At 60.5% G+C, this 12319-nt stretch overlaps 3 protein-coding genes across 3 annotated transcripts; all 3 read right to left on the bottom strand.

Annotated features, from left to right (window-relative positions):
- Positions 1 to 1014: 1014 nt before the first annotated feature.
- Positions 1015 to 1590, bottom strand: LBRM_05_0550 (conserved hypothetical protein; the record flags this gene model as incomplete). The annotated part of the gene is made up of 1 exon (XM_001561819.1): positions 1015 to 1590. One exon carries the CDS (start codon positions 1588 to 1590, stop codon positions 1015 to 1017), a length of 576 nt encoding a protein of 191 aa, XP_001561869.1.
- Positions 1591 to 2103: 513 nt separating this feature from the next.
- Positions 2104 to 8307, bottom strand: LBRM_05_0540 (kinetoplast-associated protein-like protein; the record flags this gene model as incomplete). Its single annotated transcript, XM_001561818.2, has 1 exon — positions 2104 to 8307. One exon carries the CDS (start codon positions 8305 to 8307, stop codon positions 2104 to 2106), a length of 6204 nt encoding a protein of 2067 aa, XP_001561868.2.
- Positions 8308 to 9363: 1056 nt separating this feature from the next.
- On the bottom strand, positions 9364 to 10386 carry LBRM_05_0530 (nuclear receptor binding factor-like protein; the record flags this gene model as incomplete). The annotated part of the gene is made up of 1 exon (XM_001561817.1): positions 9364 to 10386. The coding sequence occupies one exon, from the start codon at positions 10384 to 10386 to the stop codon at positions 9364 to 9366; it is 1023 nt and encodes a 340-aa protein (XP_001561867.1).
- Between the last annotated feature and the right edge of the window lie 1933 nt (positions 10387 to 12319).

Here is a 12319-nt window from a genome sequence, read left to right as displayed (position 1 = left end):
TACATAAACAATAAGATCAACTGACCTCACAAATGATATGACACATATCGAGACGAGCACGTTATGCTTTATGCATTGCTGCCTGTCAATTATCAGTGATATTTTTCCATTTTGTGCAAGTATTACATGAAAGTCTTTTTTTTTTTGATGGAAACGAGGCACTGTTTCTTTGGAGTCTGAGCGTGAGTCTTTCCCTACCCATGCGCACATTATACAAGTAGGGCAGCAGTTGGTACTCTGGTTGTCGTTCAAAATTCTCGGAAAGCAGCCAGTTAGTGTTAGTGATAGATTTCCAGTGTGCCGGGTCGTTCCACAGTCTAAATTTGCCCATTACCCGCTGTCCCCCGGGCAGCCTCGCAGCCCTGGCCACATCGCTGACCGCCAGCAACCCACTCACCACACGGGTGGCACAGGCGCGCCCACGGCCGCAGGCCGCACCGACGCAGCGCCCTCTACAACCGGACCGCAGACATCAGCAGTGACACGCCGCCACGACCCCCCCCTCGTCTTTCAGACACCTGTCCCTACCATCGCCAAGGGCGGTTCGGCATTGGCAGGGATAGGGGGCTGCCTGACCTCCCCGCCGAGCGGGGGGCGAGCAGCCAGGCCATAACGGCACGCCGCCGCCACAATCCGCCGTGGCGAGCAAGCCGGAGGTGACAAAAAACGACACCACCCGCCTCTTACAAACCAAGGTCACAGTCCCCCAGCCCTGGAAGAAAACGGGCACCGCTCATAGGGAAACGAAAAGAAAGACGCACGGCTTCGGGGCATGAAACAAACGCAAACCACTAAGAGGCGGTCTACCAGAGAAGGCGTGGCCGAAGGCGTTCAACCCTTTAATCGCGGCACCCGGCATGGGCACTCGAAGCTTCGGGAGCGAAGGGAATCCTCGGCAACTTTGGGAGCAGTTTTTTGCGCAAGCCCGCCTCAAAAGCCTCGTGCTCCCAGATGCGCAATAACACACACACACACAGGCACGCCACCTTGTGGAGCTCTTTCTCGCACACTGCCTCACGTCGGCAGGAGAGAGATAGAGACGATCTGCGCACCTCGGATGAGCCGCACGCTCTCTTCCACATCACCACCACTGACGGCGTCGAGGCGAGCGCGCTTGCGGGGCTGCTGCTGCGGCGGCGGTTGCCGACCATTACCAGCGCTACAGTCCAGCTTCATCGCGTCCGTGCTTGACCAGTGCTGCACCATCACGTTGCAGAGGTCATCAACACTTAGCAAGGTGCCACGCACCACTGCACCGTCGTCCTTGTCGTCGGCTGGCAGGAGCGAGATGGCAACGCACTGGTGGATGTGCTGTACGAGATATATGAAGGGATCCGTTGGGGCACTGCTTGAGCTGGTGCCAGCTCCAGGGACCTTCGCAACACTGCTGCTGGGGCCCACACCCGCGTCGCGGCCCGCGGAGGAATCCATGCTGGGTCCTTTCTGATGGAGAAGAGGTAGAAAGATGGCGAGGAGTCGTGAGGAGCTCCTCGGTTGTGTGAGCGTATCTATGCTGGCGGTTGATGAAGCTTCTCCTTTTCCTATGTATGAGAGTATCCTTAAGGGCGAGGAAGGGAAGGATAAGAGCATGAGCGAGTGCAGAGAGGTAGCGCGGGGGGGGGGGGGTTCAGGAGGAGGTAATGGAGTAGAAGAGCACACCTATGCTTCTTGGGGCTTGAACAGAGCGTCACGCACTTCAGCAACCTGGTTCTCCTCCTCGAATGCCGGCGCGGGCGCGTGAGTGAATGTCAAGCACGTCTGCGCGTCTTCCGGATGTGCCGAGCAGAAGGGAGAGAGAGGGGGGAGAGACAGAACGAGGAGGAGCGCAGCGGAGAGAAGTTAGAGGACGTCAGCGCCCCCACTCCTGCCCCTTTCTCTCGCCCTCCTTCTTCTCCCGCGCCTCCGCTGATCCTTCGTCTGTCGCCGCTCAGCATTCGCTCTTTGCTGGCGCTCCCGTGTTGGGTCGCGCCTCTTTCCACCTTTCGGGCAATTCGCGGTGACGGGGAGATGCGCTGATGAAGTGGACAGGGCGGAGGCGGGCCTAAGACGGGGCGAAAAAGACGCAAGAGGAAGACGTGATGCGCGCGCGTGTGTGTGTGTGTGCTACTGCGCGCCATTTAAAGCGGTACCGGACGGCGCTGCGTGCAGGCAGGCTGTCCCGAGCCAGCCCACCGTGTCCCCGACGAGGTCATTCAGAACGTTTGACACACACTGCTCCAGCACGAGATGCAGTAGCCCGGCGCGACGCACGTGTATGGCCGTGGTCGCAGAGAGGAGGTTGCTGGAGCGCTGGGGAAGGTGGCGGGAGAAGGCGGAAGGGGGCTGGAGTTGCGTCGGTGGCGCAAGCACCGCCGTCGATGCGGCATTGAAATGGCTGAAGCCAGTAACATCCTTGCGGCTTGCGTTGCTGACGCTGCCAATCGCCGCGACGCCATTATCGTCGCCGACAGCACCGTTGCTGCGGCGACCAAAGATGTTGTGCTCGCCATGTGCGGCAGGGACGCAGCACGGCTCGACACGCTCACGCGGTCCGTTGGTCGCCAGCTCGACATAGTAGTAGACCAGGAGTGCCACATCGCGCAACTGCAGCTCTTGCGTGAAGAGCGCATGCACGTTGACGCCCGCGAGGGCGTCGCTGTGGATGCGCCGCGCAGTGTGCAGGTGGGCTTGGTTCCACTGGCCCTCAACCTGGCCGAGCAGCACGCGACGGGAGGCATAGTCCATGAAGTCGCGCGCGACCCGCTCGGCCACACCACGCAGCGCGGCGGCCCACTCCGCTGGTAGCTTATCGAGCACTCCAGTCTGCTGTTGCGCTGAACTCGTCGCGAGCGCGCCTTTAACGTCATCAACAGCCGTGAATTTTGAGACTAACCTGTACGACGGTGACGACTGCAATGACGGGGACCGGATTCCTAGAGCCATGGTACCGTCACTCATGCCCGTGTCCTCGGCCTTTCCGCTCTCTGAAGACAGGGGCAACACGGGTGCAACAGGGGAGTGGGATGGAAATGCCCAGCTGCTTCTCGCTTGCGCAGCATTGCCTACAGCACTCGAGGCGGTAGGCCCGAACATGCCGAGGTCACCGCCGCCGCCACCTGCCTCGCCGATGATTCCGGTCGAGAATGTGCCACCATCCGCATCATCGCCGCCCATCGACGGGGGCGGTGTGTCTGGGCTCTCTGTCACTGCTAAGGCGGCCTCACCGCCTCGGGTCAACTTGTGCGAGCCCTTCTCTCCCGCGAGCACACCGCCACCCCCCGTGCCAGTGCTGCTCGAGTCACTCTTCCCTGCCTCCTCCTCCACGCGGCGGCGCGCGCGTCGATTTGCCAGTGTGGCGGCGCGCACGAGTCCCACTGACAGCGCTAGCGCAACGGCACAAGTCGAGAGGGTGGCGGTGGAGCCGACGTCCATCACACGCGCTGCAGCCGCCTCTGACGTTAAGTAGCGTGCCGAGACTAGTGCCAGCTCGCGACTTGTGAGGTAGCGATTCTGTTGATGCTCCACCGCCTCCTTCTCTGTCCTTGGCTGCCGAAGCCGAGCCACGAAGTCGTTCGGTGCTGCCACAGCGGAAACGAGGGTCGGCAGGCTCGTGAGAGGCGCTTGTGCACCAGCGATGCCTTCCGCCGCCATAGTCGGTAACGATGACCGAACGACACGCAGGGTGGCCTCCCGGGCGTCGGCACGCGTGAGCCCCACGCTGATTTCAGCCAAGTTGGCCTCCTCCTCCGCATGGGCCTCGTCATCCCCGACGCGAGTAAACGAGGACACCCCACCACTATTGCAAGCGGCGCTGCTGCTCGTGAAGGCACTGATTCCCTTGTGGCTGCTCTTGCCTCCCAGTGTGTTCTGCTTGTGGCGCTCAGCGCTGGAGAAGAGAGACGGCGGTGCCGCTGTGTGATCGACCTTGACGGTGCCGCAAGACATCTCGCGATCGCTGTTGGTGTTTGGCTTTGTCAACCGTCCCCGAGAGGCAACGAGGAGGGCGGCCTCGCAAACTATGCGCTGCACGAGAGAGGTTGCCGTCGCCGCCACGGCGTCTGCTGAAAGTGAACCACCACTGGGGACACTTGCTCCTGCGCAGTGTCCGGTCACGCCGTGTGGCGGTGGCGGTAGGGGTGCGTCGAGCTGAAAAGCGCACAAGTCCTCTGTCATCCCCATGGTGCTCCTGTCCATCATTAGCCCCGCAGACAGCCTTACATCTGCGTCGGAGGTGGCGTCGCGGTTGCCGATCGCAGCGCTTCCTTGAAGCTGTTGTCTTTCTCTACTCTTCTCCGATGACGAGGACCGAATAGCCAGCGCCACAGCCGTCGGAGTGTCAGTCGCAGCACCACTGCCGGCAGGCGTGGTCGCCACGCAGCTTTCATCATCGATGCCGCCACCGTGGCGCTGAGAAAGTAGCGGGGACAAAATGTTGTGGTGTTGCAGGGTGAGCGGTAGCGGCGCCCCGGTGGCGGTGAGGGAGCTGCAGGCTACGTCATCGTCGTCATCGTCGGCCGAAGATGCCGTGGAGAAGTAGTGCGACGATGACGACGACGGCATCGTGGGGGTCACGCCGGCGGCACCCCCAACACGGCCTTTTCCTTTACCTCCCACTGCTGAAGCTGTCAACGTGGTGGTGGTGGTGTTTGCGATGGCGACGCTGACTGATGGCATCAACAGAGGTGAGACGATGCACCGGTGCGGAGAGTGTTTGTCAGCGTTCGAGACCTCAGCTGGGGAGGCTGCGAAGCTGACGGTTCCGTCAGCTACATGAGTCCCTGTACCATCGCCGAGTTCGCCCCCTGTGGGCTGCACTTGTGGCACACCGTCACCGGCAGCGCCACTGACGATGGCGGTGTGCGGTAGAGCCAGCGGTTTTGGCTGCAGCACCTGTGGTGGGGTGCGCCCTGAACTTGCGTAAGAGCCGTCGCTGTCAACTGACGCAAAGGATGCGTCTGACTGGTCGGGCATAGCCACACGGTGCCTCCCAGTCCTCTGCGCTGCGTGAGTTGGGCTCGTGACTGTCATGTTGACCGTGCCGCCAGCGCCTCCGCCGCCCTTCCGCGCCTCCGTGGCAGCGTCGCGGAGGACACCAGAGAGGAGGTCATCGACGATGCGAGTAAAGGCGGTGGGCGATGGCAGCCCTGGCCTCTCCTTCGCATGTTCCTGCGATACACCCGTGGCCGTGACAGCACTCCGCGTCGTGTCCGCAGAGGACGACGGCGAGAGAGGCACTGATGCTGTCACGGCCACGGTTTCCGGTGCGGCTGCTGCAGTCCCTACGGTAGCCTTGTCAGGGCTGTCGACGCTGTTCGAGTACGCCTTTTCTGTGAGAGCGTCAGGCTCATCAGTAGCGTCGCCGGGAGACGGCTGGTGGTACTGCTGCTCCTGTTCGTCTTCCATGGCTGCGCGCGCTGTGCCCTCTTCCTCTTGCGGCAAAGCAGCTGGCGGTGGCGCTTCGACAAAGCGGTCGTTCGTGACGGCTGCCGCACGTGTAGCCACCGCCGTCGCAGCGGCATCGTGCAGGAACTCGTGCAGCAGTGCTTCACTCAGCTCTGACAGATAAAGGCACGGCGCAGCCGCTTGCCCACGCATCTGCTGCTGGCGCGCCAGCTCCGTCGTGGTAGATACAGCCTCGACTTCAATGCGTTTGCAGACCTCTGCGGCTGCCTCCTCTTCGCGCAGTCCCCTCCGTTCATCAAGCGCGTCGCCGTACATGTCATCTCGCGCCAGCACCTCGTTGTCTTTGATCCCCTCGCGCTGTTGCACCTGCAACTCCTCCACGCCTGCTCTATTCCACATCTGCTCTGCTGCTTCGGCTAGACAGCCGTCTACAATAATTTTCGAGAGCTCAGTGACGGCGGAGAAGAGCGTATCTGCCATAGCGGTCACCTCCTGCTGCGCCTGCAAACGTGCGGCCTCCTCGAAGGCCTTGGCGCGTGCTGCTTCTTTAGCCACCCTCATCTCTTTCAGACTGGCGGCAGCTTCCTCCTCGGCAGCACGAACTACAAAGTGCGTTGCCTCAACATCCGCTGCGTGCTGCAGCAGCAGCTGCTGCCACGCCTCCTCTTCCGAAGCCACCAGTGCAACGCTGTCTTCGTTGTTGGCCCATACGACCGCGGTGCGTGCCGCCTGCTCGGCTCGACATTGTCGTGCGATGGCTTCCGTTGCTGCTGCACTGACCCATTCTTCAAGCACAGCATCCGCTGCTGCGCTGGATGCGGCAACGGAGCGCTCTGCTGCTTGCTGCCACTCACACAAGCGAGTCTGCGCTTCCGCTGCCTCTCTTGCTTGTGCATCCTCCATCGCTGACTCATTGCACGTTGGCCATTCGGACACACGTTTGCCCTTCGAGGAAGTCCACTGCGGAGCTGCTGCAACAGTATTCTTGATCCAGCCTGCCAGGAGCGACTCGGAGAGACAGATGGCTGCTTGCCACTGTTGTTCCACAGAACGCCGCTCCACAGCCTCGGAGTCTGCTGCAGCTTGCCGTTGTGCCTCGGCCGCACGATGCGCAGCCGCCCTCCGCTCTTCCTCTTCCTCTCTCTTGGCGGCCGCTTCTCGTGTGGCTGCCTCCTGCGCTCGCTGCCGAGATTTTGCCTCTGCTGCTGCTGCTGCTGACACATGTGAAACCATCAAGTGGGCCTCGTCGTCTTCGAGGGTGGCACGGGCCCTTGCTTCAGCGGCCACGAGCGACTGGACGGCTTCCCTCGCCCTTTTAGCTCTTCGGCGCGCTGCGACTTCAGCCAGTTTCACACGCTCCCGCGCCTCTGCCGCAGCCCACTCCGTCCCTGTGCGCGCGGCCGCTTCGTCGTCCTCAACATTCCTCACTGCAGCAGCGAGTCGCTCCGCTGCTTTTTTTCCCAGACGTGTCTTCTCGGCCTCGGCCGCTGCCGCTTGTGCTTCAGCCAGCTGAGTCGCCAAGGCGCGTGCGGCAGCCGCCTCCTCGGCAGCGGCTGCATCAGCAGCAGCGCGTGAGTTTGCCTCTGAATATTGCGCTGTTACCGGAGCGGTTGGCTGTTGGTGAGGCTGTGGAGGAGGGGTTGTCCCCACCACCTCGTCCCCTTCAAGAGCGGAGGTGTCCACTTCAGGGGTCGTTTGCTCTTGTCGGCGAGCGACGCGGTGCCCCTCGTCGTTGCCGCGGTGACTGGCGGAGAGCGACGATGTCTGTGGAGGGTCCTCCGCCACGAGACGGCTCGTTGTAGCCGTGAACGCCTCCCCAATGCGCCAGCCTTGCACTGGTGCAGACGAAGCCACAATGTGGTGGGCTGCAGTGGTGGTCACGATGCGGTTCCCCTCCGTAGCTGTCGCTACAGTCAACCCCGCCTGGTGCCGCTGCTGCCGTTCACTAGGTAAGGCCATCGGGGCAGCCTCCGCCCACCTCTCCGGCTGCAGCTGCGGGGGCGACAGCGCAGCAACTGCACTAGTGGGGGGACGCAGGGCTATGGCGATGCGCCCTTCCTTGAAGTTCCCCCAGTGCCGCAGCCACCGGCGTTCCCATCGGTGTGCGATCTCACGCCGCGTGTGCGCCTCCGCGAGCGTGATGGCAAACACCATCGAGTTGAGTCGCACGAGGGAGGCGGCCACTGGCGACGCCGCGCGTGGGTGCCGTGCCACTGCACTGCGATCGCCAGCGCTGCCGCTGCCGACGGCGTTACCGGCGCCGCTGCACACTGCCGCTGGAGCCTGTACCACGGTAGTTAATAGGCCCGTAGAGATGGGCGACAATGCCGCCTGGTCCACACGGGCATCATGGTGGCGGTGGCGGTGATGATGATGCCTGCCTTCAGGTAGCCGTCTGTCGCGATGTGTAGCGGGCGTCTCTTCGACCCCCCGCTGCCGCTGCTGCTGAGGCGGATACGAGCTATGACTTGATCCTGCAGTCCACCCAGGGGCTCCCTTGTGGAGTGCGATTCCTGCGTGACGGTGCGCGCCCGCCGACGACAAAGACACCCCAGGGGGGCGCACCAACGACGGATGCGCCATTGCTGCTGCATCTGAGGTAGCGGAGGTTGGCAGGGGAGGAGTCACCTCCGTGTATCCGCTGGCATCACGCTGTTGCTGGTACTGCTGCGCCGCTTTGAGGGCCTTGACACGAGTGTGAAGGTCTGCCAGCTCAGCGCGGCTCGCACCGCGCTCCTTCAACGAGCGGAAGGCGCGAAGGAGTTTACAAGTTTCCTCGATCTCCTGCAGAAGTCGTGATGAGGGGGATGATGGCTGTAGTGGTGGTGGTAGCGACACTGCAGCCATAGTCAGAGCTTGTGTAGGCTCGATGGGCACATTATGTGACCCTCGAGGCCCAACAGCGACTGATGACGATGATGACATCGCTGCCCAAGACGACTCCGCTGGATACTGCGTTGAGGCCCGTAGAGGATGCGCGCTGTGTAGCTCCAATTTTGGTTTTATGTAGTGTGTTCGCGAAGCACCTACGCAAGTGATACACTGCGAGAGAGGAGTGTGGTGGTGAGGAGAGGAAGAGGGGTAGCGTTGCCATCGAGTTGGGTGTTGGAAGACTCGTCACCGATCTAATGAGGAGGGAAGGTCAAACGAGCAGAGAGACGCAGAGAGGGCAACCAACGAACGAAGCGTGACATAATAGAGATGGGAATGACTGCAGTGACACACACGCACGCACACAACCTCTACTGTGTATATGCGCATCTAGTGTGTGTGTGCGTGTGTGTGTGTGTGTGTGTGTGAAGAGAGAAGGGGGGGGTGCAGAGGAGCAGCAGCAGAGGGTAGCAGGAGGAGAGAACAGAAGACATAGTTTGTGCTCTGGAAAAGGGTGCGGAAGGGGCGAGTCGATGCTCCCCCCCCACCATCCACCACTCCTCCTCTTCATTCCCTCTGCTTCTCTTCCCCGCATCATCGCACGCAACGCCGCTGCGATGAAAGACACACATGCGAGTCCATCCATACCCTGATAGAGAGAGAGAGAGAGTTCAAAGATGACACGTTGCTGGCTAGCGTGTCGTGTTCAGCCACAGAGGAGCAGCACAAGTGCCAAGAAAACCGCGAAAAACAACAAGCCAATATACAGAGAGAGAGAGAGAAAGTAAAGCAAAGAGTCACTGCATCAACCGGACGTGCACGTCACACGTGCGAGCAGACAATACACGCAGTACATGCGGCACCTCCCCGTGCAGGAAGACCCAATACCGGCACAGAGAGAGAGGTAGAGCGACACCGACCCACTGACCGTATCTTCCTCTCATATGCGCGCCACAGCTGTATATACTTTATCCGATGGAAAGAGGTCTTCATCGCCGTCATCGTCCACCACAGCGCTACGCGCACAGCTCCCTCAAAAAAAAAAAAATACACCTGGAGCCAGAGAAGGGTAAGCAAACACCACAGAAGCCAGCTGAAACAGTGATGTGCTCAGGCCGCCATCTTCACAAGCGCCTTGCGACCGCCCTTGACATACACGTCGTCCCAGACCTCTGGTAGTTTCTCCAGCGACGGTGCCGTCACCATCGGGTACGAGATGTTGGCCTCCTGCACAGCCTTCAGCACAAACTCTAGTTTTGTCTGACGCTCGCCGTAGGACATCGAGTTCAGGTACGTGGGGGCAAACAAGCCAGCCATGGTGACCTCGTTGTAGATGAGACTGGAGCCGGAGATAAACAGACCGAAGCCGTTCTGCGCGCCGTATGTGACGACGTGTGCCATCGGGCCGGTGCACTTGAGAAGCGAGTCAAAGTAGCGGCCGCCGACGCCATTGAGGTAGAGGGTCGCGCCGTGCCTGCCAACGGCGGCCTGCATCGCGCGTGTCCCAGCCCCGTTGTATTCAAAGACGTCTGAGCCATATTTGGAGTGTCGCTGCTTGGCAGCCGCGAAGCGATCGCCCGGCGTTGCGGCGGTCAGCACCTTCACCCCGTACGATTTGGCCAACGCTGACACAGCAAGAGAGGTGAGGCTGCTGCCACCGTTCTGGATGACAATGTCGCCCTTCTGCAGCCGGGCATAGCCATCCAGTAGCTGCTGGGCTACGAGGAAGTTGGAGGCAGTTGCAGCCATCTGCGCTTGTCTGGGATTAATCTTATGCAGGTGTGTCACCGGCACGGCAATGTTCGTCGCCCACGTGCCATGTAGCGGCGCCACCCACACCGTGTCGCCCTCCTTCACCGGTGACGACGTTGCAGCTGCTGCTGCGGGGGAGCGCACTACCGTGCCTACGCCTTCGCACCCTCCGATGCGGCAAAAGGGCCCCATGTTAACGCGCTTGCGGCCCAGCGCCGTGCCGTTCACGACGGCAGCGTCGACGCGGTGCAAGGGCGCCGTCATCATCTGCACCACCGCTTCATCCTTGCCAGGGGTGATGTCGAACTTCTCGTAGGTGAGCACCTGAGCAATGGGGCCGCAGCGTGCGTAGCGCCAACCAGCGGAAGCCACCTTGGACATGCTGGGGCTGCGATAGGGAGAAAGGGAGGGAGGGTGAGCCACTAGGAGGAGGTGGCGGTGGTGTGGGGTTATTTGTGTAATCCCGCACACGCATGCGCAGACGCTACGCTGACCGCTGCCCTTGGGCGCTGTCTCGGTGTGCCTCTGCGACCGCGGCTGCGTTCGTGCTCTGCCGAGGACAAGATGCAGGGAAACACAAGTGTATCCAGAAGGAAAGAGAGAGTGAGAGAGTGAGCGAGCGGTGCTACAGGCCGGCGTGCGTGTGAAGTGGCGCCTCCTGACGTGCTTGTTTACTACAGAGGAAAACTGAGGAAAAGCGATCAAAAATAATTGCAAACGACCACCCTCTGTGCGCGTCCGCTGACAATTTCGCAGCCTCCGAGGAGAGAGGGGAACTTCAGCTTCTGCAGTAGCCCTCTTCTCTTTCTCTCTGCGCGCGGGTGTCCTGCTGCTGCTGCTACTACGCTGGGAGAGGAAGAAGAGAGGGGGGGGGGAGTCGTAGAGGTGATGAGGGTGGCGATGGTGGTGACGTAGGGTAGTCGGGGGGTAGGTGAGTGATGGGGGTGTTATCGATAAAGTGAACACACGAATGACAATACCGTCACGCTTGTTTGTGGTTGGTATTGGTACTCTTCTCGGATGCGTGAGCCGCGGCACCACACTTTTAAGAGAGGAGGAAAGGGAGGGAGAGGAGGTGCTAATGGGGTGCAGGAAGATGTGGAGCGCAACACGGAAGCGAAAGTCGAGGTAGTGTGTGGAAAGCGAGGCGGGCGCGTGTTCGCGGAGGAAGGAGAGAGAGAGAGAGCCGAACGAGAGGAGAGGAGAGGAGAGGAGGAGAAATCGCTTCGCGCTGCAGTAGTGAGGAGGTGGAAGATGAAAAAAGAAGGGAGTAAGGGAGGGGAGGGGGCGAGCTCTCACCTTCGCGGTAGTAGTTAAGTATCTGCGTTAGGAGTGGTAAAAGGGGGCCGAAGGGCAGGGCCACGATTCTGCACCCTCGGCGATGGCGCTGGTTACGACGACGCACGGCTGGTGAGAGGGAAAAGGAAACAGACAATAGCGCCAGCTGCTGCATCGGTGCTTCGTTTATGGCCCCATGTAGAGGTACGTTGCGCACCCCTAAGAGATATACATCTACACACACACACATGCGTAGGTATAATATAAAATAATATATAAAATATCATACGCAGATATGTGCGTATGATGTACTTCGTTTCTCTCCACTTGAACACACACACACACACACACACACACACACACACACACACAATGTACGCTATGCAGCCACAATAGCGCCAGGCAGACGCGAGAGAAAGCGCATGCGATACATAGTCGAGAAAACACTGCCCCCCCCCCCTCCTCCGTCCGTCCTCCTACGCGCCTACCACCATGTCTCAGCCTCCTCCTACTCGGCCGCTTGATAAGCTTCCCTCATCCTGTGATATGTCTCTCTCTAGATCTAAACACATCCACGTGCCCTCACTTCGAAGAGGGAGGGAGGTAGGCCCGAAACAGAGAACAGGGGGGGGGGAAAGGCGCGAGAGAGGGAGGCACAGCAGAGCAGAAGAAAGGAAGGTGAGGTGAGGTGGGGGTAAAGCACGGGCATGGAGGAGTGGTTGCGTATATGTGTGTTCCACACCCCAAAGAGGTGGCCGGAATACCATGAGACGCTTTTCCCGCTAAACAGAGTCACTCCCTGCCACCCCCTCCCTCCCTCTCTGTCCCATTCCTTAACTGCCCTCGCCAGACTCTACCCAGACACTCCCTATTCCGCATCGACCCAACACATGTCCACACACCCCTGCACTGCTTACTGCAGCGACACCAGCAGACGGCTAGTTGCAGCCTCCTATCAGCACACACCGCTAGAGAAGACCCAAGAAGACCACCATAAATTATCCTGAACGCGCCCCCCACCGCGGCCATTCTATAC

Source organism: Leishmania braziliensis, chromosome 5, assembly GCF_000002845.2.
Source record: "Leishmania braziliensis MHOM/BR/75/M2904 complete genome, chromosome 5".
NCBI classification, from domain to species: domain Eukaryota; phylum Euglenozoa; class Kinetoplastea; order Trypanosomatida; family Trypanosomatidae; genus Leishmania; species Leishmania braziliensis.
The sequence above is the reverse complement of the archived record's forward strand: the minus strand, read 5'-3'. Positions and strand labels throughout refer to the sequence as shown.